Here is a 26,963-nt window from a genome sequence, read left to right as displayed (position 1 = left end):
CTGGACACACACATGCCCATGAGTCTGCAGGCACACAGATTCCCAGGCACACACATGCAGAGACAACTATGTGAATAAATCAGATCTCCCTGGGAAAAAGAGTCACTTGGCCTGTCCCCAGATTCCAGACCACTGGGCATTGTGCCCAAAACTACAAGAGAAAGAAAAGGCACTTGGAGGGAAAGGGCCACCCATGTAGGCATCTAGTCAGGGACATGGTTTCAGAACAATATTCTAGAAAAAAAATGGATGATGCTTTACAAAGAGAGAAAACCAAAAACATTTCTAATTTTATTTCTTCCTAAGAATGACAACAGGGAATTGTGAAAGCATTTGGTTTGGCCAACCTCATCCCCTCCGTCAGGAAAGGACAAGGATCTGCACACAAAGGGTTGGGGTTGAGGACCCTGAAGAGCTGCAGATTCCTTGGGGAGGCTGGTCTGTCTTCTTGGGGTTTACTTCCTGAGGAAAGCACAGGCTTCCAGGAGCTCTGTGGGACACAACACAGCAGGAGATTCAGAAACAGATGTTTTAAATAAATTCTTTAAGTTAGTAACCCAAGGAGGTCACTGGAACAGCTTCCTCCACCTTCTCCTGCCACCATGAATCAGTGTGGGCCTCTCCCACATTTCGCCCACCTCTTCTCCTAGCAACGGCAGTGTCCAGAGAACACAGGCATGTCTAGCCCTTAACAGCCAGGACATTCCCCTGCTCTGACCTGACACTGCCACACCCTCCCCACTGTCTCCAAGTGAATAGGCTGTCACACTCTCAGGTTCAAAAGACATTAGTGGTCCTCTAAGTTCCAAAAAGTGAGCCATTTATGCAAATCTGTTTGCAACCGTGTTCTGCAACCATCTGCAAATTCTGCCTAAGCTCCCACTTTGCATGAGTCACAGTGCTAAGAATTGCCCACGATGACAGTAGGGACAGACAGCAGCCCCCAAGGGCACACAGTCTGCACAATCCTCTGCTGCCTGCTCACAAGAATCATCCTACAGATGTAGTTATCAAAGGATAGTCCTCCTCTGCATCAAATGACCTGAGATGTGGCTCAGTACTAGACAGGATTTCTTACTTGGTACCATTGACATTTGGAGCCTGGTAATAATGCTTTGTTGTGGGGGCTGTCCTGTGCATTGTTTAGTGGCATTCTTGGGCTCTACCCATCTGATATCAGCAGCATCTCCTAAACTGTAGTAATCAAAAATGTCTCCATGGGCTGGGGAGATAGCTCAGTCGGTAGAGTGCTTGCCTTGCAAGCACAAAGCCCTGGGTTCAATCCCCAGCACCGCAAAAAAAAAAAAAAAAAAAGTCTCCATGCATTGCCAAATATTCCCCTTGCTGGCAAATTTGTCCTGAATTGAGAACAACTGATAAAGGAACTCTTGCCCCTAGGCTGTCCCTGGACCACAGCACCCCCAAAGCCTCTGTCTCTCTGGGTGAGAGACCAGGAATAGAAATCTGTTTGACCACTGCACAGGGGTGTCAAGCTTGCTGGAACTTGAGAATCACCATTGGAAGCCTTACAACACTCTGGGATATCTTCTAAATATTTTTAGAGGATTCAATGCTTGGTACATTTCCCTGGCTGATAGGTTTTCCTACATTTGACTCTTTTGAGAATTTGTTTTCCTACAATGCATTTGACCTCAGATCTTGACCTTTACCAGTAATGGTTTCTCAGTGATGCTCTCCAGGGTCCACTTACCAGAGGTTGAGCACCGCCGCAGATTAGCAACAGCTGTGACATACTGCTGTCCCAAATACTTCTCATATGTTGTTCTGCCATGAAGTTTAGCCAGACACTCAGTGTTGTCATTGAACAGAAGGTTTTTGGTTTCAGACTGGAACAGGCAGAACTCTCCTGGGCACCTACTGCCATTTCTTCCAAACTGAGCCTGTGTCAAAAGGTCAGACAGTGAGTGGCCTAGGGAAACGGGAGGATGTACGGAGAGGGAAGGCCAAGAGTTTTTCTTCCATCCTGGACCAGCCCTGAAAAAACATGGGGCCAAAGTAGCCAGGTTCTAGAGTCCTTCCACTGCCTTGGCTTCTCCTCCCCTGCCCACGCTTCTGGGCACAGACTTACCCTGGGTCGTGTCCAGGCCTCACGCCACTTTTGATCTCACCTCCTGCCACCTCTCCTCCCTTCTAAATCTGTGGCCTCTTTCCATAGACCTTTTGGCAGGTGACTAGATGACAGCTGAGGACTTTGGAGATCTGCCCTCCACAAACTGATCACCTAGAACATTCTAACAGGTCAGCTTTCTCAGAGAGTCAGTCTTTCCAGTCACTGCCCAGGCAGCTGCCCCAGGCTCAGCCTCCCTCAGCTGCACACAGTCCCTTCGCCATACCCAGGGTTGTTGCCTTTAAAGCACACCTGGAGATGTGATGTTGTGATATAAAAACAGAAGTTCTATTACAGAATCTTAGATTTTCCGGCCTCCTTCAAATCACATTCACACTGATGGCCCTAAGTCTATGGAGAAGGCTCTGGGTTTGTGTTCTCAGGGACCTTGTCCAGAACATTATTCAGTAGCGCAGCTTCAGGAAACTGTCAGGGTTAACCACTGTCCGTTGAGAATAGTGGGAAGAAGATTCCTTCGTTTGCCCAAGACAACAGAAGGGAAAAGGACAGTAACTGTCTCTGAGCCACACAGGGAATGGAAACCCAGAAGAGCAGAGACTCAGGCAGAAGTCAAGTTGGTCCCAGAAAGCTCAGAGTCAGAAGCCTCTGTGGTTCTCATTGAGACTCTAGGTAGTGGAGCAAATGCCGCTCCCTCCACGGTCAAGTAGAGGGGCTCAGAAGGCTTGTGCGGGCTGAGGCACCCGGTTCAGGAATTGCCCAACCTAACAGGAGCCCACACAGTAAAGAAAGAGCCAGAGGCCCTGGTAGTCCATACCTGTTGATCCAGCAGCACCTGTTCAAGTCGTGCCACCTTATCTTTCCTAGATACCACAGCATGATTTGGGGCCACAGCCAGGTGGCAGCTCCGAGCCTCAGTCACAGGCTTCCGGGTGCCATCGAGGCACAGGAGCTCAAAGTCATTCAGCTTCAAGTCCCTAGCCCATGCCTCGGGGTTCTTTCCTGGCAAGAGAGAGAAGGTAGTATCCGTCACAGCTGCCCTGCATGGGCAAGGGGTCATTCTGGGTGGGTGTGACCATCCCACTGACCTCTGCAAACTACGGGGGCTTTAGTGCTGCCAAGGAGAGAGACAAAGCTTTGTCTCAAACTTCAGACACACCCACCATTAGCACTGTGTCACATAGTGGGATACTATTCAACAATAAAAAGAGGCAAAGGTCACACATGGATGGGTCTCAAAACCGTGACGCTGAGTGAGAGAAGCCATCATAAAGACCACGAGTCACGATTCCATTTGCATGAGGAGGCAGATCTACCAGTGCGGAAGAAGCGTGGAGGGGGCAATGCCAACAGGTGTAGGGGGTTCTTTATGGGGCTGTTCTTTGCACTGCTGGTGCCTGTACAACTCTTTGTGCTGGAGACCACTGAATTGCACACTTTGAATGGGAGGAATTTAGAATATGTAAGTTGTATCTCAATAAAGATGTTAAAAGTTTTTCAATTGTTTTTAGAGAAAACCCTCCACTTAGGCCATATTTTCCAGTGAATTCCGAAAAAAAAAAAAAAAACAGATTGAGTATTTTTTAATTTTTTTATTCAAAATGCCTGAGATCAGAAATACTTTGGATTTGGGATTTTTTTTTTTTTTGCAATATTTGCTTATGCAGAATGAGATATCTTGGGAATAGGACCAAGCCAAAGCACAAACTTTATTTATGTTTCATATACCCATGATGCACGTGAACTGAAGATAATTTTATACAGTGTTTCTAAGTGTGCCTGAATTTTGATGGTGACCTATCACATGAGGTCAGGTGGTATCATGCCAGTGTTCAAAAAACTTCCCATTTTAAACCCATATTATCCGCACTCTTAGGCATGTGTGATCTGGTGCAGGCAAATGGTGAGCTTCTTCAGTTTAGACAAAGCCAGGGAGGTCTTTGCTACTGAGTATGGTGTGTTTGTGTGTGTGTGTGTGTGTGTGTGTGTGTGTGTGTGAATTCAGCTTCACAATTGCTGTGTCACCTAAGGATGGGATCATGTTGCCAACTAAAGTAAAGATTTTTTAATTCTTTCAGTCAGTCTGGGAAATGCTATAATGCCCCCTCAGCTGCAAAACTAAACACTAGGGTGTGTTGTGATGGCAAAGACTCTGTTTTGAAAGAAGAAGGGAAATATCTTCACCTACCATCAGTGTTCTGCAAGACAGTGACATCTTTCAAAAATGCAACATCTCCTGCCCCCTCAGCCAGGCACCTGAGAAGTTTCAGAAAATAAATACATTATAAGAAAAGAGAAACAGAGTTTTCATAAATATTTATAATATGCATTTCAAAAACTGAAACATGAAAGTAAACATGTAAAAGATGAGAATTTTCCAGGAACTTATGGTTTAAGATGGCAGATGGGACACATCCCTCCCTTCATCTAAAGTCCCAATGAAATGACATCGATGAGATTTTTTTAAAAGCCATAAACCCATTAAAAAGAGAGAGAGAGAGAGAGAAAGAAGATAATAAACTTCAGAAGTCAGACAGCAAACTCAGAAGAGAGCTGATGTACACTGCGGAGCTCCAGCGGGCATGGCAGTTGGTGCTTTAGACTTCAGTGAAAGTGGCTGAGAGGGGAAGGCACCCTCACATCCCATGCATCGCCTCCTTCACCCTGGTTAAGGAGTAGGGTTTGTCCACTGGGGAGGCTGAACCTCAACAGTACTACCGTCTAGAGAATCAAACAGCTGAAGGCAGACACACAACACTGCGAACAAAGGGAAATGAAAAATCTATGTACTGGGAGATTAAGTCACAGCCCTTTTCCTCCATTCAGTTTCCAGAAGGCTGGTTGTCAGGGCTGTTCTCCCCAAGAAGCAGGCAGTAGAGTCCTTTCTCTGGGGAATCTGATCGACTCAAGAAAAATAACCATAGAACCTGATAATTGGTTGCTCACAATGAAATGACACAAACCAGTTACCTACAGTAAGGCCCAGTACTTGCCAAGATTGGCAACTGATAGGAACTACCAGTACCAGCTGCATAGCTTTATTCTTTTTTTCCTTTTTCCACTCTTAATATGGACAGTGAGAGGCCATCAGATATTTGAAGGAAGACCACAAAAAGTGGAAATCAAAACAACTACACTCCAAGGATACAGAAACAATATAGGGAGATAATAAAGCTTTTTAAAACTATAATTAATATTATTAAAGATATGAAAAAAGAATTCATAAAACAAGAATAGGAAGTTCTAAAAAGGAATAGTCAGAATATAAAGAGTTCTTAGAAAGTAAAAAAGAATAACCATCATAAAAATTCTTTTAAACAATATAAGACTAAACTGAGCTGATATCCCAGAAGCTAGATAATAAAGAAAAAGATAATAAAAATAAATAATAAGAAAATAAGATGACAATCCAAAAAAATTAAAGTTTAAAGAGAAAATAGAAGGATGGAAATTGTCAAAGACATAACAGTTTCCCCATACTAAATATTTTGAGTTTCAAGATGAAATGGTCAACCAAGAACCCAATCCAATAAATTAGGAATAGACTCACATAAAGAAATGTCATTCTTAAGGTTCGAAAAACTTGTAATATAAATTAGCTCAAAACATTTTCAAGAAGAAAGTCATATACAAAGAACCAGTAATCGAAAATGACACCTCATTTCTCAACAGCAACCCTAGAAATTATAAGACAATGTATTAGTGGTTTTAAATTTTTTGATTTGTTCTATTTTCCATTGTTTGTTCTTCCTATGCTACATTCCGGATAATTTTTTTTTATATATCTTCCATCTTACTAACTTCCTTTTTAACTATTTCCTGCTAAACTAATGGATCACATTGTTCATTTTTTTTTTCTTTCATATTTATTTGTGTATTTTTTTCCTTTATAGAAGTTCTACTTATTCCTTTTTTAAAATACTTTTTCTGTTGAATTTTGTATCAGGCAGTTTTTTTTTTTTTCTTTTATGTGTTCAGTAATACTATTATGGTAACTTTTTACTGTGTACTGCTCATTGCCATTGAAAGAGTATTTTTGAGTAGTCTTTAAGAACTAACCTGAGGATTCTGTCTTCCAGACAGGTTCCTAGAGAGACAATCAATCTGGAACCACTTTTAAAAATACATATTTATGAGTTAATTTCAGGACCATCCTAGGAGGCAAAAGTTTAATTGCAAATCCATGCAAAATTTGGTTCATGGCTTAAATTTCTCAGAGATAGAGTTCCTCAGTGTTCTTCTCAATTTCCAGGCAACTTAGAATCCACTGAGAATGGACAAGGAAGCTACTTTTGGTTCTCTCACCTTAAGGATGTAGGTAATTTCTTAGGGTGAAGTACATCAGAATAAGGATAAAAGTGACTCCACTTCACTCTCTGAATTCCTTTTTGCCTCCTTAGATTTTAGTCTGATAATTCCTTATTATTTTGTCAATTATTCAGTGCTTTTAAGAATTTGTGTGTCTGAATATATGCGTATGTGCTCGATCCAGCACTTTTGCCTGTTTTTAGGAGGAAAGTTTGGTGAAAATAACCTAATGCTGCCATTTCTCAAACATAGAAATCTTGTTAAAATTCCTAGGGAAAAAGTTTTTCAACCTGAATCTAGCTACCCAGTTAAATTAGAAATCATCTCAAAAGTAGAATAAAGATGTCAGACATGTAAATACTCAAAAAATAGCAATTCCTATTCACCCATGGTCATCTTGACCATGGGGTGGGTGTGCTCTGTTCCAACAAGACCAAGAGAGGTAACACTATGACCTCCAGGAAACAGGACATCTTACAAGAATCAAGACAGAGGGAAATCCCAGGTGATGGCCAAGGGGATTCATAGGACCACACATGTAAAGGTGACCTAGAGAACACCTGATCCAGACTGTGGCAGGAGGGTGAGTTCTGCAGGAGCAACATTTCCAAGTTCATGATGAAAGCAAGACAGCACCCAGCGTGTGTGCACCTTATGCCTGGGTAGGAGATTACATTACTGGCAGAGAATTTGAATGAGTGAATAAAGCAAGCTCAGAAAAATTAAGCAAATAAGACAGGGAACATTATGAACTCCACAGTAAACAAAAACTTTGCATAATAAGGGAAATACAATCTTACCCTATGTCATATTTGATATGATAATCATGCTTGCATAGTCCTATTAATGTAAGCACTGAATAGGACACAACCTTATTGGATGCTAACAGAGAAGAAGATGTGGGTTGGGAGAGGGACAGGGGCCAGTATGAGAGACTAGAAAAAAAGAACCATCTATAATAGGGTATTAATTATAAATGCAAGGGCAAATGAAACCTCTGATTCTAGCTTTCAATTACTTTGTTATAAATTCTTCCCCTTCTAGATTCTAGATATAATTTGAAAAGACAAAGCAGGTTCTTCTAGTACACACGGGAATATCAAAACACAGATGATTCCAGTGGAATAAGACCTGGCTGACGGTCCAGAAAAAGAAAACAGGATCACATGACTCACTGCAGTTTTCTCAGACATGTATCTATTCAGTATTTTCTGAGTGGAATCCCATTACAACTTTTCCATTTGCAAAACCTTAGTACCTTAAAGATATTTTTTGTACATTCAGAAAACATTTTTTGTTTGTTTGAATTTTACAAGTCAGAATGTGGCTTTCATGATCATCAATTCCTACAGCAAAGGCTACTGCATGCATATCAAAAGCTATCATTTGACCAATCTTCCTCAGACCCATGATGCCATCTGGTGGTGACATATATACCAAGAGAATGGAGAAAGAGGCCAGGGAAAAAGCCTCTTTACACCCTCCCAATCAATAAAAAGCACCATCATGAAGCAGTGAAACTATAAACATGTTGTGATATTAAGGTTGTTATGAATCACCCTACGCTTACAACTTGTGCATTCTGGAAGCTTATCTTTTGGTGGATTTTTCACTTCACTAACATTGCAATACTTCTTTCTTTTTGTCATTTCTAAGGCCAAAGTCACTAGTGACCTTGGAGAGGAGAGAGGGTGGTGGCCATGGAAAGAGAATTCCCCCTCACAACACTGAATTGTAGGAAGTACTTGAAGACACACACTCAACCCTTTGATCTTGAGATTGAGAATACTGAAGTCTGCTGCAGCTGACTTTGGCTCAGAGCACAGGGCGGAGCAGAGCAGAGCTGAGGTCAGACAGCCCTGGTCCAGCCTCCACTCTTGGAGGTTCCGGGTGTGATGGAGGGAGCCCTCACTAGTGCTACCATTTGCTGACCCATAGGGTGGCTCCTGGCTCTGCTGTGACAGGCCACACCTGGACCCTTAGAACTGCAGTGACAATATGTTGCAGGATGAGAGACCAGACCTTTCTGGTAGAGCTGTCACAGACTCACCTGAAAGCCCCGGTGTAGCCATAGTATCTCTCCTTGCTGTTGGGCACACACTTATTCTCACCGTTCTCATCCCCGATACACAGAGCACAGAGATTGGATGTAGATTCAGACCCTGGGGCACAGCTTTGACTGAAGTATTCACCTGAACAGAAGAAACAAGGGAAGTCAGTTCTTCCAACCTGAATCAACACAGTCTTTACCTAACAGGTGACACAGCTTGGCTTCAGTTCAGCAGGTGGCCCAGGACACATAGAACACATTCACTGTCACGTGGGTGACATATTACCACTAACCAAGGGCCCACCAGAAATCGAAAATCCCCAGACTATAGGATTGATGGGAAACCTGACTGAGGCTGAAGGAGAAAGTCATGACTGCAGAGGGTCCTAGCATCACAGTCTCGAGCTGGGGACTCAGCTAATGACCATGCAGGTGATCTGCAGCAGAGCCTGCTGACTGCCTACTCCAGAATCTGATTTTTCCTTTTTGTCAACAATGGAAACCCTGCTTTTCTCCTGAGCTCTGGACCCTTTGCTATAAAGACTAGAATTATCAGGTGCCCTGTGGCTGGTATGCCCAGGTGGCAAGGTACAAGTCAGTGACACTTGAGCAAGAGTGTTGGGTGCCAGCTCCTTGGAAACATCCTAAAAAGACAGTGGAAACCACATATGGCAGAGTAGCCAGATGTCTGAAGCCAGGTTGCTGACCCTATGTGTCACTGCACTAGCTCTGGACAACCCACCTCTGGGCTTCTGTCTTGGTTAGGTCTCTGCTATTAGGAGGGGAGGGTTCTGTTCCTTACAGCTGAACCGAATCTGAATTACTCCATGATGTGATTTAACCCAAGGAATGAGGAAACAAAGGTGACAAGCCCTGCTCTATTAAGCAAGTGGCACCCATTATCAGATACCTGCAGCCCCTGGCACTGGAAGAGTCACATCATGGGTCAGCCTCAGGAAAAGCTGGGAGCTTCCCACCACATCCTAGCTGCTGTCCTACGGCACAGAGGCCACCATGGAGGCTGACATGAGCAGCCACAGCATGCATTTCTGGGGAGGGGCAGAGGTGCATGAAGCTGCCCCCATCAGGACCAAAGACCCAGTAATAACACCACCAGGCCCCCCCTCTAGGAGACACCTACACGAGAGGTGAGCCACAGGGACAATGGGCCACTCATCTCCACATCACCATGTCCACAGCAGATAGGGCATGGCTTATGCCACCCAAGGAGCATGTGGGATGTGGGGGGCAGAGAAGACCCCAGAAGCAGGTTGAACCCGGCCCTGGAGGTCTTGCAGGGTGGAGTAGGAAGTCAGTTCTGTTTACAAACAGAAATCGCCTTTTGTGAGGCAGACGGTTGCCTTCCCCCAAGATGGAAAGCCAGGGTCTATTAGGAATTTAGACCTGGGGCTCCAAGAGGTAAAAAAAAAAAATTGTACTTCTCATAATCTACGTACATTCTTATGGTGCAGAGAAAAAGCCAGGTACCACAGTCTTTTATCTTGGTGGAGTAGACGGCACCTGGAAAGAGGTGCATGGGGAACCTCTCTGCGTGTCCATGACTCTAGGAGGTGGCCACAGGGAGAACTCGATTCTACCAAAAGAGACCTGCGGGCCTCCATCAGCCTGCAAGTCCCCTGCTGGAGGCCGCCTTCCCTGAGGTTCCACAGCACCAGGTGCCTACCAGGCCGTTCAAGATGGCCCTCCCAGGACACCCGCAGGGCACCTTACCAAATTTGCAGGAGCCTGTCTGGTTGAAGAGCAGCCCCATTGGGATGTTCCAGCCTGCGGTCCTGTCCACAGCAGTGTGGCAAGACTTCCTGCCTTTCAGGGAGTTCCAGCTGATGTCAGCGTCTGATTTCCTGACCGCCGCCACGGCGAGATACCCTGGCACAACAGAAGAGCACCTCTTAACCTCCAGGAAGCCTGGAGTGTGCATTCTAGAGCAGCTCTCTGCAACCCAGGCCAACACAGGTCATGAGGCATCACTGGGTAATGAATCCCCCAAATAAGTGGCATTGTTAGGTGACCCAAATAAGCTTACGACACTGCAAGGGGAAGACCGATCTGCGCTCTGAAATGACATAGTAAAAAAAAAAAAACCTGATCCTTTAAGTGATTGCAGGGTGCTGACCTCAGCCAGCCACAAGAAGTCCCTGAGTTACAAACCTTCACATGTGGGTCACTAAAGCAATAAACCCTGAACAGCAAGAGTAGCCCCAACAATGCATAAATCACAATCTGCTGTACACATCATGCGGGAACAGTGACTGCCACCAGATTAACTGTTATATAGATGGAGGAGAGTATGTCTCCCTGTGCTGAGTTCCAAACCAGCCCTGCACAGTGAGGGAGTTCAGGAGGGCACCGTCCTCTCCTGTTAGAGTGCATCTCGCCTGCCAAGGACAAGAGTTGAGGCTTCCAAAGCTGAGCAAGCACCAGCTGTGGTGGGCACCAGATTTGCACAAGAGACCCTGGTTCAAAGCCAGGATCTGCCATGGAATAACCTCCAGTTGTTGAGCGAGGTGTCCTAATGAAATAGATTGAACTGAACAAGCAAAGGAAAGATCATGTGTCCTGTTAATTCTCTGGCCACTCGGGAGTCTTTGGGCCACTCCTTTCTCATCGATGAGAAGGGAAAGTAACACTGCTCCTTCCCTTTAATCAGGTACCATAAGGGACTATATGAAAGTTATCCCCTGGAGCAAAGTTATCCACTGCCGTGAAGGGTAATCTAAACATTAATTATAATTATTCCTGTGTGAATTATTTGTATCTCTAAATAATGATTTCTATGGCCATATCTCTTTTCATGAATTTCATCAAGATCCTGCCACGTCCCCTCCAGCAACAAGGACTTGCTCTTGACCCTGAAAGTGACTGATTCCAACTCACCTTCTGCCGGTCTATTTACACAATCATTGCTCTCTTGGGATGCTGAAAGAACAAGGATGAACAAATCATTTAAATACTTAGATTTATTGAGAAGTCACACACTTTTAAATTCCCTTTTAAATCCCACAGAATCAAATCAAAAAGGTCCCAGCATTTCCATGCAGCAGAAATAAATATTGGCTTCCACTGAAAGACACAGATGCTGGTGTTTATAGAGCATGAGTCACAATGACCACCGATTGGAAATTACTTCAATGCCATCCACGTTGACATGGACAAATAATTCTGGGTAGAGTCACACAGTAGAATACTATGCAACAGTGAGAACAAAGAATCTATCACTGCACATTTGCACGGATGAATATTACAAACACTGGGCAGGAGACCCCAGACAGGCAACGCTCTCTGTGCAACCGTAGGCAGCTCTGAGTGACGCTGTTTTAAAATCAGAAGAATGGCTGCCTAGAAGGGGTAAGGGGACTGGTGGCAGCAGGACACACAGGTTTCTGAAACTTGCTGTTTTCACATCGGTGCCAGTGCAGTGGGGCTGGGGGCAGGGGTCAGAAGGTGTATGCTTCTGTGCACTTTTCCGTATGTGCACAATACTTTACTAAAAAGTGTTTTTTTTTTTTTTAATAAGAAGAGGAAACCAATAAGATGGGCTTTGCCAATTCACAGTGCAATAAGCTTTTTGGGTAACACGACCCCTTTTGTTTATTCTCTCTCCGTTTCTTCTGTTTGAATGTAGTTGTCCATCTGGACTTCTCCTCTGGATTCAGTGAGTGGGGTTCCCTCCCCCCACTCCCTGCCCACAACCAAGAGGGGCCACTAACTTACGGTGGTTCTCTGCCAGGACAGGCACCAAACCACACTTGCCAGCAGTGTAGACAAACCCTCCATCCAGACTCATGGCGTCAGCTTCTCCTTTCTGCAGAGGCAAAGCAGATGGCCAGCAGTGAGGCTGTTTCCCAGGCTGCCATCTACAGCTCTGCGGGATGGCCTTAGGCCAGGTGTCCCAGTGAAACAGGTTGTTTGAACTGAACAACCAAAGGAACCATCATGGGCACTGTTCTCTACCAGCCCCCAGGTGACTTCATGCTGGTAATTCGATTGGAAAAACCAGGACGTGCTGCAGGAACCCTCTGTCCTCTGAGCAAGACCCTTCCTATATCCAGGTACTCCTGGGACACCATCCTAGACTAGCCTCACTCATGGGGATACAGATGGGAACAGTCAGGTTCCTCTGGTGCCAGCTCATTAACACACACACTCAAAGTGCTACACATAGCCAGGTGCAATGGCACACGCCTGTAGTTCAGCATCTCCAGAGGCTGAGGCAAGAGGATCGCAAATTCAAGGCCAGCCTCAGCAACTTAGTGAGACCCTAAGTGACTTAGCGAGACCCTGTCTCAAAATAAAAATTAAAATGGGCTGGGGATGCAGCTCAGTGGTCAAGCACCCCAAGTTCAACCCCCAGTACCAAAAATAAAAATAAGAAATAAGTAAAGTGCAACACAGAAAGAAGGTGCTCCATAAAAGAACAGAAATTATTCAATTGGCTCACCATCAGAATGGACAAGACCACGCTCTACACGGAAACAGATTCACCAAGATTGTAAAGTTCTCTCTCTGGCTCAGTAATAATATTTTTACACCTCTATTGCAATGATTGTAGATGTGGATGAAGATTTCTATTCAAGAATTCTCATACAGCCACAACAATGTTCATAGCTGCTCAATTCACAATAGCCAGATTGTGGAACCAACCTAGATGCCCTTCAATTGATGAATGGATAAAGAAACTGTGATATATATATATAATATATATATATGAATATATATATTATATATATATATGAATATTAATCAGCCATTAAAAAAATAATAAAATTATGGCATTTGCAGGCAAATGGATGAAATTGGAGAATATCATGCTAAGTGAGATAAGCCAATCCCAAAATCTAAAGGACGAATGTTCTCACTGATAAGCAGATGATGACACATAAATGGGGGTGGGAGGGGGGCAAGAATGGAGGAAGGAGGGACTGTATAGAGGGAAAAGAGGGGTGGGAGGGTGGGGGGAAAGAAAAAAAATAACAGAATGAATCAAAAACTATTACCCTAGGTAAATGTATGTTTACACAAATGGTATGCCTCTACTTCATGTACAGAGAAACAAGATGTATCCCATTTGTTTACAATAAAAATAAATTTAAAAAAAAAGAATTCTCATCACAGCATTATTGATAATAGCAAAGTAAAGGACTCAAAGGGATAGGGTCATGACAAAACTGAGCCCAGATAAAAGATACTCTGAAATCACTGTTTAAGTTCCAGAGAGTAAGGATTCTTGTGGGAAAACACCCATGATCTATTGCTTAGTGAAAAGCTCTCAAAAACTACATCACTGCTTAAATCCTGGATCACCAGGTACGTGTCCCTAAAACCCAGAGAAATTCCAGATGGAGAAATATCAAAACTTCAGTTGTAGCTATCTGGATATGAAACCACTTTGTTGTTGTTGTTGTTGTTGTTGTTGTTGTTGTTGTTGTTTGTGTGTGTGAGTGTGCTTGTGAGTGCGTGTGTTTCTACATTCCATCTTTCCATACTTTCCAAATTACCCACAATAATCCAAAATTGCTCTTATAATGAACAGGGTGGAACCCGCACAAAAACTGCTTTTTAAAACCTGGTAAACGTAGCCCTAGCCCCACAGGTGTGGCCCCGAGCGCCCTCCCTGGGCGTCCCCTCCCTGAAGTGCCCTGCCGTGGCCTCTGGGGCACCCGCTTTACTGGAAGCAGATGCCCACGGCCCGGGTCCTCTCAGCGCGCCCTGTGACCAGGCCACCTACCAGGATCAGGGCGATGCAGTCCTCTGTGGTGGAAGCCGAGGCACAGGTCACGGTGCCGGTGCTCAGCTCGCTCCACCTGGCACACTTGCGCTGCTCCTCGCTGCCCACCGCACACCACACCACCCGCTGCTGCCGGGCTGCCACCTCTGCCTCACCTGTCGGGAGGTATGAGAGCCTGTGAGCAGAGCCCCCAGCCCTGCCAGGGACACCCGCACCACCTGCACCCCAGCTCCACCCTCGGAGCAGAGCGGAGCTCCTGCTCACACCCTCCTGGGACGGGAGCGCCTCCTCCTGGGCATGCGTGAGGCCCCGCTCTCATCTCCCCAGCCGCGGCTCCAGGCCCTGAGGAGCTCACTGTGTTTCTGTCTCCATTCCTTTGAGGAGTGTCCCTGGCTTCTAATCCATCCATCGCTCTAGGGTAATAATATGCCTGATATCTCTCTCTCTCTCTCTCTCTCTCTCTCTCTCTCTCTCTCTCTCTCTCTCTCTCTCTGGACAAAAACTCAGAGGGCTGGGTCCATCCCAAGAGGTGGCCTGGGGGACCTCTAGCCCCTGACTTCCCCTAAGGACCACGGTCCCATAGTGAACTACATACTGTACAGCCTCCTGGTTTTCCCAGGCTCCCACCCCTAACCCCCAGTGGGGGAAGAGCCATGGCTGGGTTCTCCCACAGCAGTATCCCCAGCCAAGTTCAGGGTCCCACCAGGCCTCTGGAGTCATGCCACAGGGGCCCTGTCTCTCTTGGTTCACATTCCTATTTCTCACTTCACAGAAGGCAGACTGATTTTCCTGTTGGGCTGGGGATCCTGAGGTATGCAGGGGCATACGGGAGCATTAACCCAGTGGCCAGGACTTTCTTTAGGAGATACACCTCAAAATTGCTCTGACTTATTGGGCAGGAGCCACCCACACCTTCGTCAAAGCTGCCAAGATGAAGACCTCACAGTGGCTGGGAGAGGAAGAGCCTGGCCACTCCACCCACAAGGCCACCCACCCTCAGGGCCCACACCAGCCACCCGCAGGGCCCAGCCTGGTGCTTGCTCACTTTCCCTCAGGTTCTTGATGGCAGTGAAGTAGTTGGAGCCCAGGTACAGCCCAGCATCTATTTTTGGTGGGACTCTCAAGAACCCCAGGGCAGTGTCCTTGAACATCAGATCTTTTTGCCCAGGGGGGGAGCTAAAGAGCTGGAAGCCCGATGACTTGTTTTTTCCAAACTTTTCCTAATTAAGAAGAAATAGAATTACGGTGTTAGCCATAAGTAAGAAGGAAATAACTAAAGGTTGAAAATGAGTCTGGAACTCTGGGATGAGTCTAAGGGTGGGGACCTCAACGGACACCCTCATGAAATGACTGCAGAGGGATGAGCTATCCCAGAGACATAAGAGCAGCTGCAGCTTGCTCTCTGGAGAGTTGCTAGGTCCTGGGAACTTGCATTGCCCTCCCTGCCTCTGCTGCAGCCCGCGACGCTGTCACTCCGTCATACTGAGGAGGTTGCATGGTTTCCTCTGTCCAAGGCAGAGGCTGGGCCAGCGATCCCATGAATCAGTGAACCGAGGCCACAGAAGGGCTTGGAGAGTAGCAGCAGTGAGGGAAGGAAGCTTCCTCCCCACCCCAAGCCCAAGCAGGTGAGGAGGACTGCAGGTGGGGCCACCTGTGCCTGGCGGAGGAACTCCCAGATGAGGTCCTCCCTGCCGTCCACGCTTCGGGCCACAATAGCATGAGAAGGAACTCGGGCCAGGTGGCACTCCTTGTACTGATCCACTGGCCTCCGGGTGTTGTCTGGACACAGCAGCTCATACTTGTCCCTTTCGGCCTTGTCTGGCAAGTCCTCTGAAGGGGGAAGGGGAGAAATGGAAAGCAGCCCCGGTGAGCCAACTCTTTACGACCAGGAGCCCTCGTCCCGTAGAAGAGAAGAGACAGAATTACTCCAGAGCACCTGAAAGGTAGAGTCCCCAGAGGGCAGAAAGGCCAGGGGAGGCACAGTCCTCCCACTGGACCACACTGGCTCACTGGCTGCCCTGGGGTTGCTTGTGGCTGCTGCCTGGCCAGAGGCAGAACAGATCCCAGCTGGGGTGGGCAGCTGGGCCTGGGGACAAGAGACAGGCCCAGAGGGAGCTGCCTTCCCAGCATCACTGCAAAAAGTAAAAGTGACCAAAATATCTTCAGGCAGAAAGTGCAGCTGAGTCACTCTCCCCACCGGGGTTATTCACAGAAGGGAAAAGGATGCTTTTAGGAGTTCAGCCAGAGTTTGGAACTGTTCGTCTATAGCCTCTATAAGCTGCTTCAGAATATGCAGTGACAGAAACTTGCCCAAGTCATTTCATGAGATTCATGCAAACTCGACATCAGTGTCAGAGAAAGAAGGAAAGGAGGGAGAATTACAGACCTAGTGGTGAAAATAACCGTGAAAATCCCAATATGTATAATCAGAAAAATGAGAGACTACACTCCATTTATGTATGATCTATCAAAATGTATGAATGCATTCTAATGTCATGTACAACTAGTTAGAACAAATGAAAGAAGATAAAATTTTTTTAAATCCCAAATAACACGTTAGCTGATTTAATCTAACAGTTTTTAAAACGCTAACAGGTCAGGATTAACATCTATCAATTGATTCTGTGGTCAAAAGAGTGACCAAGGTCATTCCCCACAGTGACTGGTTAAAGGATAACCATGAGGTCATCTCAATCTTAATAGGTGCAAAAAAGTACGTGGGCTCAACATCTACCGGTGATTCAGTTTCAGGAAATTAGTAATGTAAAGAGCTTAGTAAAGTTTTTGGATTTGATGAATATCTTTAATCAAAATACATACAGCAAAATTATACTAAATAATGAAAATTGCTGGGCATTGCGGTACACGCTTGTAATCCCAGTGATTTGGGTGGCTGAGGCAGGAGGCTCGCAAGTACAAGGCCAGACTCAGCAATTTAGTGAGACCCTAAGCAACTTAGTGAGACCCTGACTCTAAATAAAATATAAAATGGGTTGGGCATGTGACTCAGTGAAGCACACCTAGGTTCAATCTTCAGTACCAAACAAAGAAGGAGGAGAAAAAGGAGAGGAAGCAGAAAATTTAGGGCAAGAGAGTTTAGAAGGGGAACGAGTTACAAGATCAACCTACAAAAACTCAAGTGTGACTAGTAATAACCAAGCAGAAAATAACGTGAAACATTTTATTACCAACTGGTAATTAGACTGAAAACTGTATGACACAGTGAGAAAACATTTACACTCTATCAAAAGATAGAAAAAGAGGTGTGATCAGATGGGGGGATTTGACATCATCATGGATCAGACACCTCAGCATTACAGATAAGTCCATTTTTCATGGATCAACTTAAATTCTATATAATCCCAATCAAAATCAAAGTATAAATTTTTAAGAAACTCATACATAACTCTAAAATTTTAACTAAGAATAATTGAAAAGGAGTAGCAAGATGATGGGGGGGGGAGTCCCTCTCTCTACCGGACAGTGAGACCCTTCTGTAAGCCAGGGAAATAGGAACATGTAAACAAACCCATAAACGAAACAGCTCAGAGACAGAACCACGTGGGTATATGCAAACTTAATGTGGAATTGGCACCTCGTGCAGGGAAAAACTGGAATTTTTTTATAGTTGTCGCTATAATCATCTCATTTATAAAGAGGGAAAAGCTAAGCTAAATCCATGCCTGATTTTCTAGGTAGTGTATATAGACAAACATATGTGCATAGGATTGGGGAATCTTTAATGTTATCATGAGAAATTTTTGTGATTTTCAGGGTGAAGATGGGCATCTTTAGAAGACCCCAAAACCACAAGCCAACAGGGCAAAACTGATGGATTTGAGTCTATCAATATGAAAGATTTGCATTCCAACGAGGGCGCTACAGACAGATTATTTTTTAATGCAGTAACTTATATTTGACTTCGGAATGCGGGAACTTTAGACATTAGAATTGGGTTTTTTGGGGTTTTTTGTTTGTCTGTTTTAAATTATTCATTTGTTCTTTAATTTGGCAAAATACAGTCTACTGTCATGTATAACTATGGACAGATTTTTGAGAAAAGATCTTCCTAAAATAAAAACAATACTGGTTTGATAATTAAATAGAAAGCCTCCTACACTTGAATTGAAACCATGAAGAAAGAAGGTATGTAACTCAGTAGCAAGTGTCAAAGTTTATAAAATAAGAAAGGGAAGCTCAAATTACCAACAAATATGTTGAGACAACCAACTCACTGGATGTCAGAGAAGTGCAAATTAAACCAACAATGAGATAGCTTTACAACCTTCATTGGAACAACAACAAAAGAAAATACACACACACACACACACACACACACATACACACACACATGAAAAAACTCAAATTGAAGTTGTGGGGAAATGAGAATATTTGCAGAGGGTTGATGAGAACACAAACCCTAAGAGACCCTCATGATGACTCAACCAGATGGACCACGGCGATTGTCCTGGGGAACGAGGTGGCTTGTCCCTGGTAGTCTTCAATAGAATGTGATCAGCCTATACGTACCCAGCAATTATGCTTTACTGTGAGACAGTAGGAGGTCATACATGTAGCTGTGTGTGCCAGAGAGGAGGAGACACGTGCCTGACTGTCCACACTAGGGTGACAAGAGAGGTAAAAATCTGGTGGATGTGCTCGGTGGCACGTCCCTCACCTGTTAGAACCACATATACGCCAAAACATGGATCCATCTCTAAACCCAAATGCTGAGTGGAAAACCTCAGGGGCAGCTCGATTTCTAACATTCAGTAACTCGTGTATGAACTCAGAACCCGGAGACCCAAACCAGCACTGTCTGTTTTGGAAAGCCATGTCCATCCTGGAGGACACATGTCAGACACTTCGGCATGGGCTTCCGTGAGGGGAAAGAGAAAGAGGGGATCACGGGAGATTGAAAGAACGCTGATTGTTTAAAATAGGAAAGAACATAAAATAAGAGCTGTGTCCGTAGGGAACCTTGATATAGTGTGCCATGAGCTGAGGAATCTAATTAACGGAACAGTCAGGGTGATGAAATAAGATAAAAGGGGGAGAAGCCATGGCTCTTACCAAACACGGTACTCTCCTTGGCAAAAGCCACATCACCAGCCCCATCTCTCAGACACCTGTGAAATGAGAAAGCACCCAAGAGTGAGCCCCAGGGGTCCCTTCCCCCCCACCCCTGCCTCCCTGTGGAAGTGTGGCCCTGGCCTTGGCTCCTATGGGCCTCTGCTTCTTGCGAGGCAGGACCTCCAGGTAACTTCTGAAAAAGGCTCCAGTGCCAACTAGAGACCCCCAGCTTCTACTTTGAGGGCTGAAAGGGTGCAACTTCCTTTTTCTACGTAAAAGAGAGTTGCGAAGCTTCTACCCTTGAGGGTAAAGGCTTGGTATCCCTGGCTGGCCATGTGTTTCTTTCCCTAAGGACTGAGTGTGCAAACGTATCCTGGCCAGTGGGGAGCCAGGAAAGTGCCCTCTGCAGCCATGCCTGAGCCCCAGAGGATGACTGGGAAAGGGGAAGCGGGGAGTGGGGCACAGATCAGGCACAGCTCTCCCCTCCACGCTGGGGAGAGGCTGGGCAGGGCAGGATGACATCAGCCCGGATACGGTGGACAGCCATCCTGCCCGGCTGGGAGCCTGAGAGTGGACATCTCACAGTAAGCCTCCTTCAATCCCACCGCGGTTAGGGGAGGGGTCAGCAGGCAGCAGGAGAACCCAGGTCAACAAAGGAGCATGTCAGATTTGGGCGGCTCTGGGAAGATGGACAGGCCACCGCTGAGGCAACTTCCTATCAGGTTGGCTAGAGGTGGGGGCCTGGCTGGGGCTGTGGGGCCAGAGAAGAGCATGCACTGGACTAGGTCAGGGTCCGCTCTGGACTCAGGTTCTCTGTCTCTTCTGTGGTCCCTGCCAGCAGGCTGAGCCTATTGGGGCCCAAGGAAGGCCTCCTAGCCTGATACTGAGTGCCCTTGGGTCACTGAGGAGAAGAGGACAATGTCACTCACCTGAAGGCACCAGAGTAACCAAAGTACGGTTCCTGGGAGGAGGCGGCACATTTATTTGCCCCCGTCCCCGCACATTGGCTACACAGGCTGGGAAAACGTGTCCCGTCGGCACCAGGAACACAGCTGCCTGAGAAAAATCTGGCCACGGCTGTCAAACAAAGAGAAGTGGACCCCTGATGAAACCAGCCCTGGCCACAGCACCCACACCTCCCAGCTGTGTCCCAGGGCCCCTTCCTCCACCCTGCAGGACAGACAGCCTCTGGCATGGGGCTGGGAGCCAGGGAGATACACCTTTGCTGAGAGCACACTCAGCAGCTGCCCCTCAAGAGCTGTGGGTGGCTGGGCTCCACCAGAGCGTCCACCAGTGGTCAGCCTCTCTGACCTTGATTTACCCAACAGTCACCTATGTGATCCCAAAGAGGCCGGTACGGGTAACTAGACGGAGGAGACACCCCTGCCCGAGATCACTCACGAGTCCCCAGCCATCTTACCTGCCTCAAGGGGCTCAGGTGGCCCCGCCCAGTTCAAGAATGGACGAAGTGTCCCTATGGGGATGTTCCAGCCAGCAGTCCTGCCAAGGCCTGTGTGGCAAGACTTCCGGCCCTGTAACTGATTCAGCTGAAAGCCGGTGCCCTTCTTGACGATGGCCACAGCATAATAGTGGGTTCGAGGTTCTGTAGAGGGGCAGAGAATTGAAAGGTCTTATTCTAGAAACAGAGGGAGAAAAATGACCCACCCCTATCAAGCCCCTGTAGGGAGGGGGACGTGATTCCTCTGCCCCTCTCAGCTCAGTGTCAGAAAGAACAGCCTTCATCCAGCCCAAAGAGCCTAGGGACTCGGTTCCCTGAAGTTCAATGCCAAGCAGGACCCTACTCAGCCTGCTCACCTGCCCTGACTCCACAGAGCCCAAGCTAAAGCCACAGCCACCCGCAGACAACTCACTCGCTTCTGTCCCATAGACTTCCGCTGCTACAGGTCGCAGTTGGTAGGGGGCCTGCCCTGCCTCAAACACCAAACCGCCATCGAGGGTTATAGCATCTGCCCTATTTTCCTGAAAGAAAACAGACAACAGACCAGCTCAGGAGAAAACCCAGCCAAAGCAGAGCAAGAGGGATCTCAGGACTTCAGAAAGTGACTGAAGGGTCTTCAGAAGGGTCACTTTCCATCATGTCCACATGTCCTGTGGGAGAAGGGTCCCTCTTTCTGGGCGATGAGCACCACCCAAGTAGTTTAGCTCCCAGGTTGGCTCATGCCCACTTCCTGACGCCCACTTCCTCACGTGCCTGCCCACCTGTATCGCTCCCTCTTTCAAAGTTGTTCACTCTAGATGCCTTCTCTAGATGCTTCATATTTTTTTTATATTCTCTATTGAACAGAAAATATAACTATGACAATATCTTAAGACGATTGTAATCAGCCATGTTCTTCCCCTCGGCATGGCTCACCTATTCATGTGGTTGATATCGATAACATTTTGTGGACCACTTGGGACATCTAAAACTGAATAGCTTTTCTACTTCTGAAGAGTTTTATGGATTTTATTGGCTGTATATTTTTTAATTTTTTTCTTTAGTTGTCAATAGACCTTTATTTTATTTCTTTATATGTGGTGCTGAGAATAGAACCCAGTGCCTCACTAAGCAAGTGCTCTACCACTGAGCCACAACCCTAGTCCAATATTTTATGATAATGTGGATGGTCCAAAATTTATTACATAATTCCCCCAATTTTAGAACTATTTCTAATTTTTGACAGACTGTGAAACTATTTTCACGGATATTTTGCCCTCTGCCTTTTTCCCTATATTGACCTGTATCCTTAGGATAGTCATGGTAGGGTGGGATTAACCATGACAGCGAGCGTGTTTCTCTTTAAAGTCCTGGCTGCAGCTACCCTTCTGTCTTCCAGAAGATCCATAATGGCCATGCAACTGTGAGGACCAGGGTCACTGTAGAATCACCAGCAGGACAGGATATCAGTGTATGAACTGTTATTACTCTAGAAAATCCAAGCACTAACAAATTGCCTAGGTCTGATTATTAAGGACACGTGGTAATTAATGCAATGTTCATGTCTTTTTTCTGTAGGAAAAAAGTTTGAATTGGTTCATCATCCAGTTTAAATAGTAACCATTTGTCAGAGCCAGTACATAATCATTCATGCTGGTGCTTTCTAAGTTTTTGTTTAAATGTTTTTATTTGCTATGAATTATTTTATATATTTTAAAATGTCAGTTTCATTCACGATTTAGGCCAATGTTTACAAGCTAAGACATTTCTATTCTCCCTGTAGTTCTGCTAGTTAATCTGTCCCCTCGAATGTCAATAATGTTTTATTTTTAGCCATTTAATCTATCTCAACTGCATTTGGATGAATGGTATGTGATACGGATTTCAAATGGGGCTCTTATTAAAAAGGCAGATTTTGTGGCCAGTTTCACAGATATTCAGATATTAAAATCTTCATTTAAATAAAGCAAGGGTCCATTCACACAGTATCAAACAATAGCCTAATACATTGATCCAAAGAGATTTTTTTCCCCTAAGAATTCTAATAACTCTATTTTATTTATAAAACAATCCTACACTAGGTATGTCCACTCTGCCCTGGAGACAGATGTGCATGACTGTAGCATACAGCTGGCAACAGAGCACATCGGTTGAATGAGTGAGTCACAATCATTTCAGCTTAGAAATCACTATATCTCAACAAACAAGAGGAGTCAGAAACCATGCACAATTCAGGATATCCTTTTCTCTCTCTCTCTGAATCTGTCTGGGGAAAATGTCTTTCTGATGCCCAGTGCCCTGGCAGGCCCTTGTCCCAGCAATGTGATGTGGCACTTATGTATGACCTTGACAGGTTTATTTCTCAAGAGCTTAAAGGTAACGATCCTTCTGGAGGTTTTACCCTTCACGGTAACCTTGACTTTTGCCCGTGTTACAAAACAAATACGACTGCTTTCGCTTCAGTGTTGAATAGCTATTAACCATGCATGTTGAGACTTCAGTGGCCGCACATGTGGCCTCTTGACACCAGTTTCTTCTTATAGGCTCCTATTAACCAAAACTGCCCCCAACCTACAGGTGACCGATAACAAAGCAGGAGCAGGACAAGCACAGTTCCTATTCCATTCCATTTCTTGCCCCTGCTGTTCCCTCCCTCCAGGTTGGTTCCTCCCAACCCACAGCACTGACTCACAGCAATGGCCTGGATACACTGAAGGTAGGAGTTCTTCTTGATACAGGAGACAGGGGGGCCACCCACTTTTCTCATATTCCTCTGCAACTTGAAGCATTTTGTTGCCTCGGGTTGTGAAATGGTACACCATCGAACGTTGTTCTTCCTAGGAGCAGCCAGACATACTCCTGAGGGAAAGAGGCCAAGGCATTAGGGCTCCACCAATGTCCATGGAGGTGATTGCGTCATCCTCTGATGGAGTCTTCCAGACCCTGAGCTCTCAGCTGCTCCACATCTCTTTGCATTCCATGGCTAGGTCCAGCTGTTTTCCTCGAGTGGAGACATCTTGCTGGACTAACAGGAACCCTGCCCTGGTCAGAGATCTGTGATTCTCAATAAATTAAAGGCAACAGAGCCTCAGGTTCTTCTCCTTCCTATGACTTTGACATGTTTGCTATCCCTGAAAAAACGATCACGATCCATCCCTTAAATCAGTTTATGAAATCTTTCTAGCTGCTTTGTCCCATTTGAACCCGGGAGGTGGGCAGGAAAGAGACCATCACTCGAGTTTGGCAGATAATAAACTGGTTCTTAAGGAAGCTGACTGTGGTGTCTAAAAGCATCTCCCCAGAAGATGCTAGGGAACAAGGTGAAAGACACCTGAATCTATCAGCAACCACAGTGAATGTTGGCTCAACAAGCAGGGTCACATGGGTCACCATGTCTGAGTGGCTGCCATTTGCCTCTGTGCAAAAAGACTGACTCTCCTTCAAGATCACTTGGTGCTATATCCTGCAGTTAGGGAGGAGGTTAGATCAGGCTAGCTTATCTGGTTGCCTGATAAAAGATATCTATGAAAACCCTACAGTGAACACCATGCTAAAATGTGAAAGGCCTAGTCACAGCAATAAGGCAAGAAAAAGAAATGCGAGTCATCAAGATTAAAAAGGTAAAAGTAAAACAGTTTTTATTTGCAGATGACATGATCCTCTATGTAGAAAAATCCTAAAGAATATACAAAATACCATTATATTCTAATAAGTACTGAAAGGTCAAGGGGTAACAGACTAATATACAAAAATCAATCACATTTTGCATCCAAGTTTTGAAAAATCTAAAAATAAAATTAAGAACATAGGCTGGGCGCGGTGACACACACGTATAATCCCAGTGGCTCAGGAGGCTGAGGCAGGAGGATTGCAAGTTCAAAACTAGCCTCAGAAACTTAGCAAGGCCCTAAGCAACTCAGCGAGACCCTGTCTCTAAATAAAATACAAAATAGGGCTGGGGATGTGGCTCAGTGGTTAAGTGCCCCTGGGTTCAATCTCCAGTACAAAAAAAAAAAAAAATTAAGAATATAATTTTATTTATAATAACATCAAAAAATCAAATACTTAATGGATAAAAGATATGAACAGATCTTTCAGCAAAGAAGATATATGAATGGCTAATAAGTCATGAAAAGATGTTCAACATTATTGGTCATTGGGAAAATACAAAATTTTAAATGTAATATTTCACACTTACTGGACTGGTTATAATGCCTAAGATGACAATAGCACATGTTGGTAAGACTCTGGAGAAATGGAAACCCTCAGGCATTGCTAAAAGTGAAACATGGTGTAGCCAGCCACTATGGAAAACGGGTTGGTTGGCAGTTTCTCAAAATGTTAATCATGGAGTCACTATATGACCCTACAATTGCACTTGTAGGCATATACCTAAAAGGAAAAAAAAAAAAGAAGAAGAAAGAAGAAAGAAAGTCCACATAAAGACTCATACATTAGTATTCATAGCAGCATTATTTAGAATAGCAAAAACGTGCCAGACGTGATGGCTCACACTTGTAATCCCAGTGACTCAGGAGGCTGAGGCAGGAGGATAGTGAGCTCAAGACCAGCCTTAGCAACTTAGTGAGAATCTGTCTCAAAATAAAAAAGGATCCAGCTTGGATCCACCCCACCAGAATCCTGCCAGCCTGGACACCCACCCCCGGGAGCAGAGCAGGAATCCCATCTTCAAGGATGAGGAGGATTTCAATGGCACTTTGGAGTGCAGGCCACCATCCCATTGATTATAAGATTTAAACTACAGACCTCTCTGTAGGGACCAAAAGAACCAAAAATCCAAATAAAAATGGAGCCCAGTGGTGCAACAGAGTCAGAGTCCTGAACCATACCCAGTGAGCAATTCCAAGAAAGCAAGTCCTCCTTCCTGCCCAGCCCCTCTCAAGGCAGCCCTTGCACAGGAAGGAGCATAAGGGGAAGAGGATAGTTTGGTCCTGGCCAGACCCAGTCTGTCTGAGAAGAGAGGGATAACCCAATATTCACAGGCAGGTCTTTGGAGAAAGAGTCCAGGAGGACAGGGACACGGGATGAGCTCATGCTCCCTGGGTTTCAGGGTGTTCCATCACCACTGCTCTCTAACCACCACAACCAGCTTCCTGTTCAGGAAGCTCCAGCCCCAAGTCGATGCCCTAAGACAGGAGAAGCCAGCACTGAGCTGGGAGGCAGGACCCCTGGGCTTCCACTCCACCCTACCCACTGCCTAGTCCTGATGCGTGGCACAGCCCTTTCTGCTGCCGCTGCCTCGGACTCTCCCCTCTGGCACTGCAAGAAGCTCCCCACTAAGTACCCCCTAAAGTGCCTCAGGAACTACTCCAATACCTGGCAGAAAACATATGTTTAGAGCCTTCTCTTTGGTCCCTTCTATTGAGCCACTTGCATTCTGGGTACATTTCAAAGGCAAATCAGTCATTCCCCTCTCACACAAGAGATTCATGAGGAGGGGTGTGCACTCCTTTCCCCCCTCTGCCAAGGGACGTGTGCATACACTTGAGCCTAGCACTGGTACCCTGCCTCCGCCTCATAACCCTGGGAAAAGATGGTTAAGTCATTTTCTAAATGAAGAAACTAAGGCTCAGAGAGGCTCTGTCTTGCCAGGGTCACACAGTCCTTGCTAGGATCTAAACTCAGGTGTCCTGTGTGTCTTAAGCAAATCGCTGGCCCTCTCTGAGCCTCACTTTCCTCCTGAATAAAACATGTGCAACAGTACAATGGGTGCACACAAGAAGACAATGTTCCCGGAAGCCTCTGGGAGCTCTGCGCAGGCCTATGCATACCCCATCCGGATTTCCAGGGGCAGGTAAGAGAACAGAGGCAATCGCACAACCCCAAGCCTAGGAGTACCAGTCATCCTTGTGCCTCTGCTCTCACCACTCCTCCAAATCCTTCCCCGAAATATTGGTCGTCCTTTTCTTCCTTAAGGCAGACTGGGCCTGTCCAGGACCAAACTGCCCCAGGCGGGGACAGGCGGGACCCATCCCACAAGTCCCCAGCCTTCCTGGCTGCGGGCGCAAGGACCCGCGCGCCCATCGCCAAAGCGCACAGCGTCCTGGAGGCCGATCGTCCCCGCAGTGCGCGCCCCAGCACTCACCAAGGGCCGCGAGGAACAGCAGGGCGAGGAAGAGGACCCTCATGTCTGCGGACCTGAGGCGACTTGGAGAACCAAGGCTCTGCCTTCCGTGCCCTCCCCGTGCCCCTTTATCCAGGCTTGGTGACCTCACCGGGGCCCCGCCCTGTTGCCCAATAG

The 26,963-nt window shown here is 46.0% G+C and overlaps 1 protein-coding gene across 1 annotated transcript; it reads right to left on the bottom strand.

The window, feature by feature from the left end:
• Positions 1–268: 268 nt before the first annotated feature.
• On the bottom strand, positions 269–26,963 carry Ltf (lactotransferrin). Its single transcript, XM_047531332.1, has 17 exons — positions 26,808–26,963; positions 23,394–23,560; positions 21,135–21,243; positions 20,684–20,866; positions 20,193–20,340; positions 19,264–19,319; positions 15,842–16,020; positions 15,236–15,410; positions 14,191–14,345; positions 12,177–12,267; positions 11,340–11,381; positions 10,176–10,331; positions 8,445–8,586; positions 4,275–4,342; positions 2,904–3,088; positions 1,712–1,901; positions 269–490 (listed from the first exon to the last, which is right to left on the bottom strand). The coding sequence occupies exons 1-17, from the start codon at positions 26,848–26,850 to the stop codon at positions 456–458; spliced, it is 2,124 nt and encodes a 707-aa protein (XP_047387288.1). The 5' UTR covers positions 26,851–26,963; the 3' UTR covers positions 269–455.

This window comes from Sciurus carolinensis, chromosome 17 (genome assembly GCF_902686445.1).
Source record: "Sciurus carolinensis chromosome 17, mSciCar1.2, whole genome shotgun sequence".
Classification (NCBI taxonomy): Eukaryota; Metazoa; Chordata; class Mammalia; order Rodentia; family Sciuridae; genus Sciurus; species Sciurus carolinensis.
This window is presented reverse-complemented; position numbering and strand designations above follow the sequence as displayed.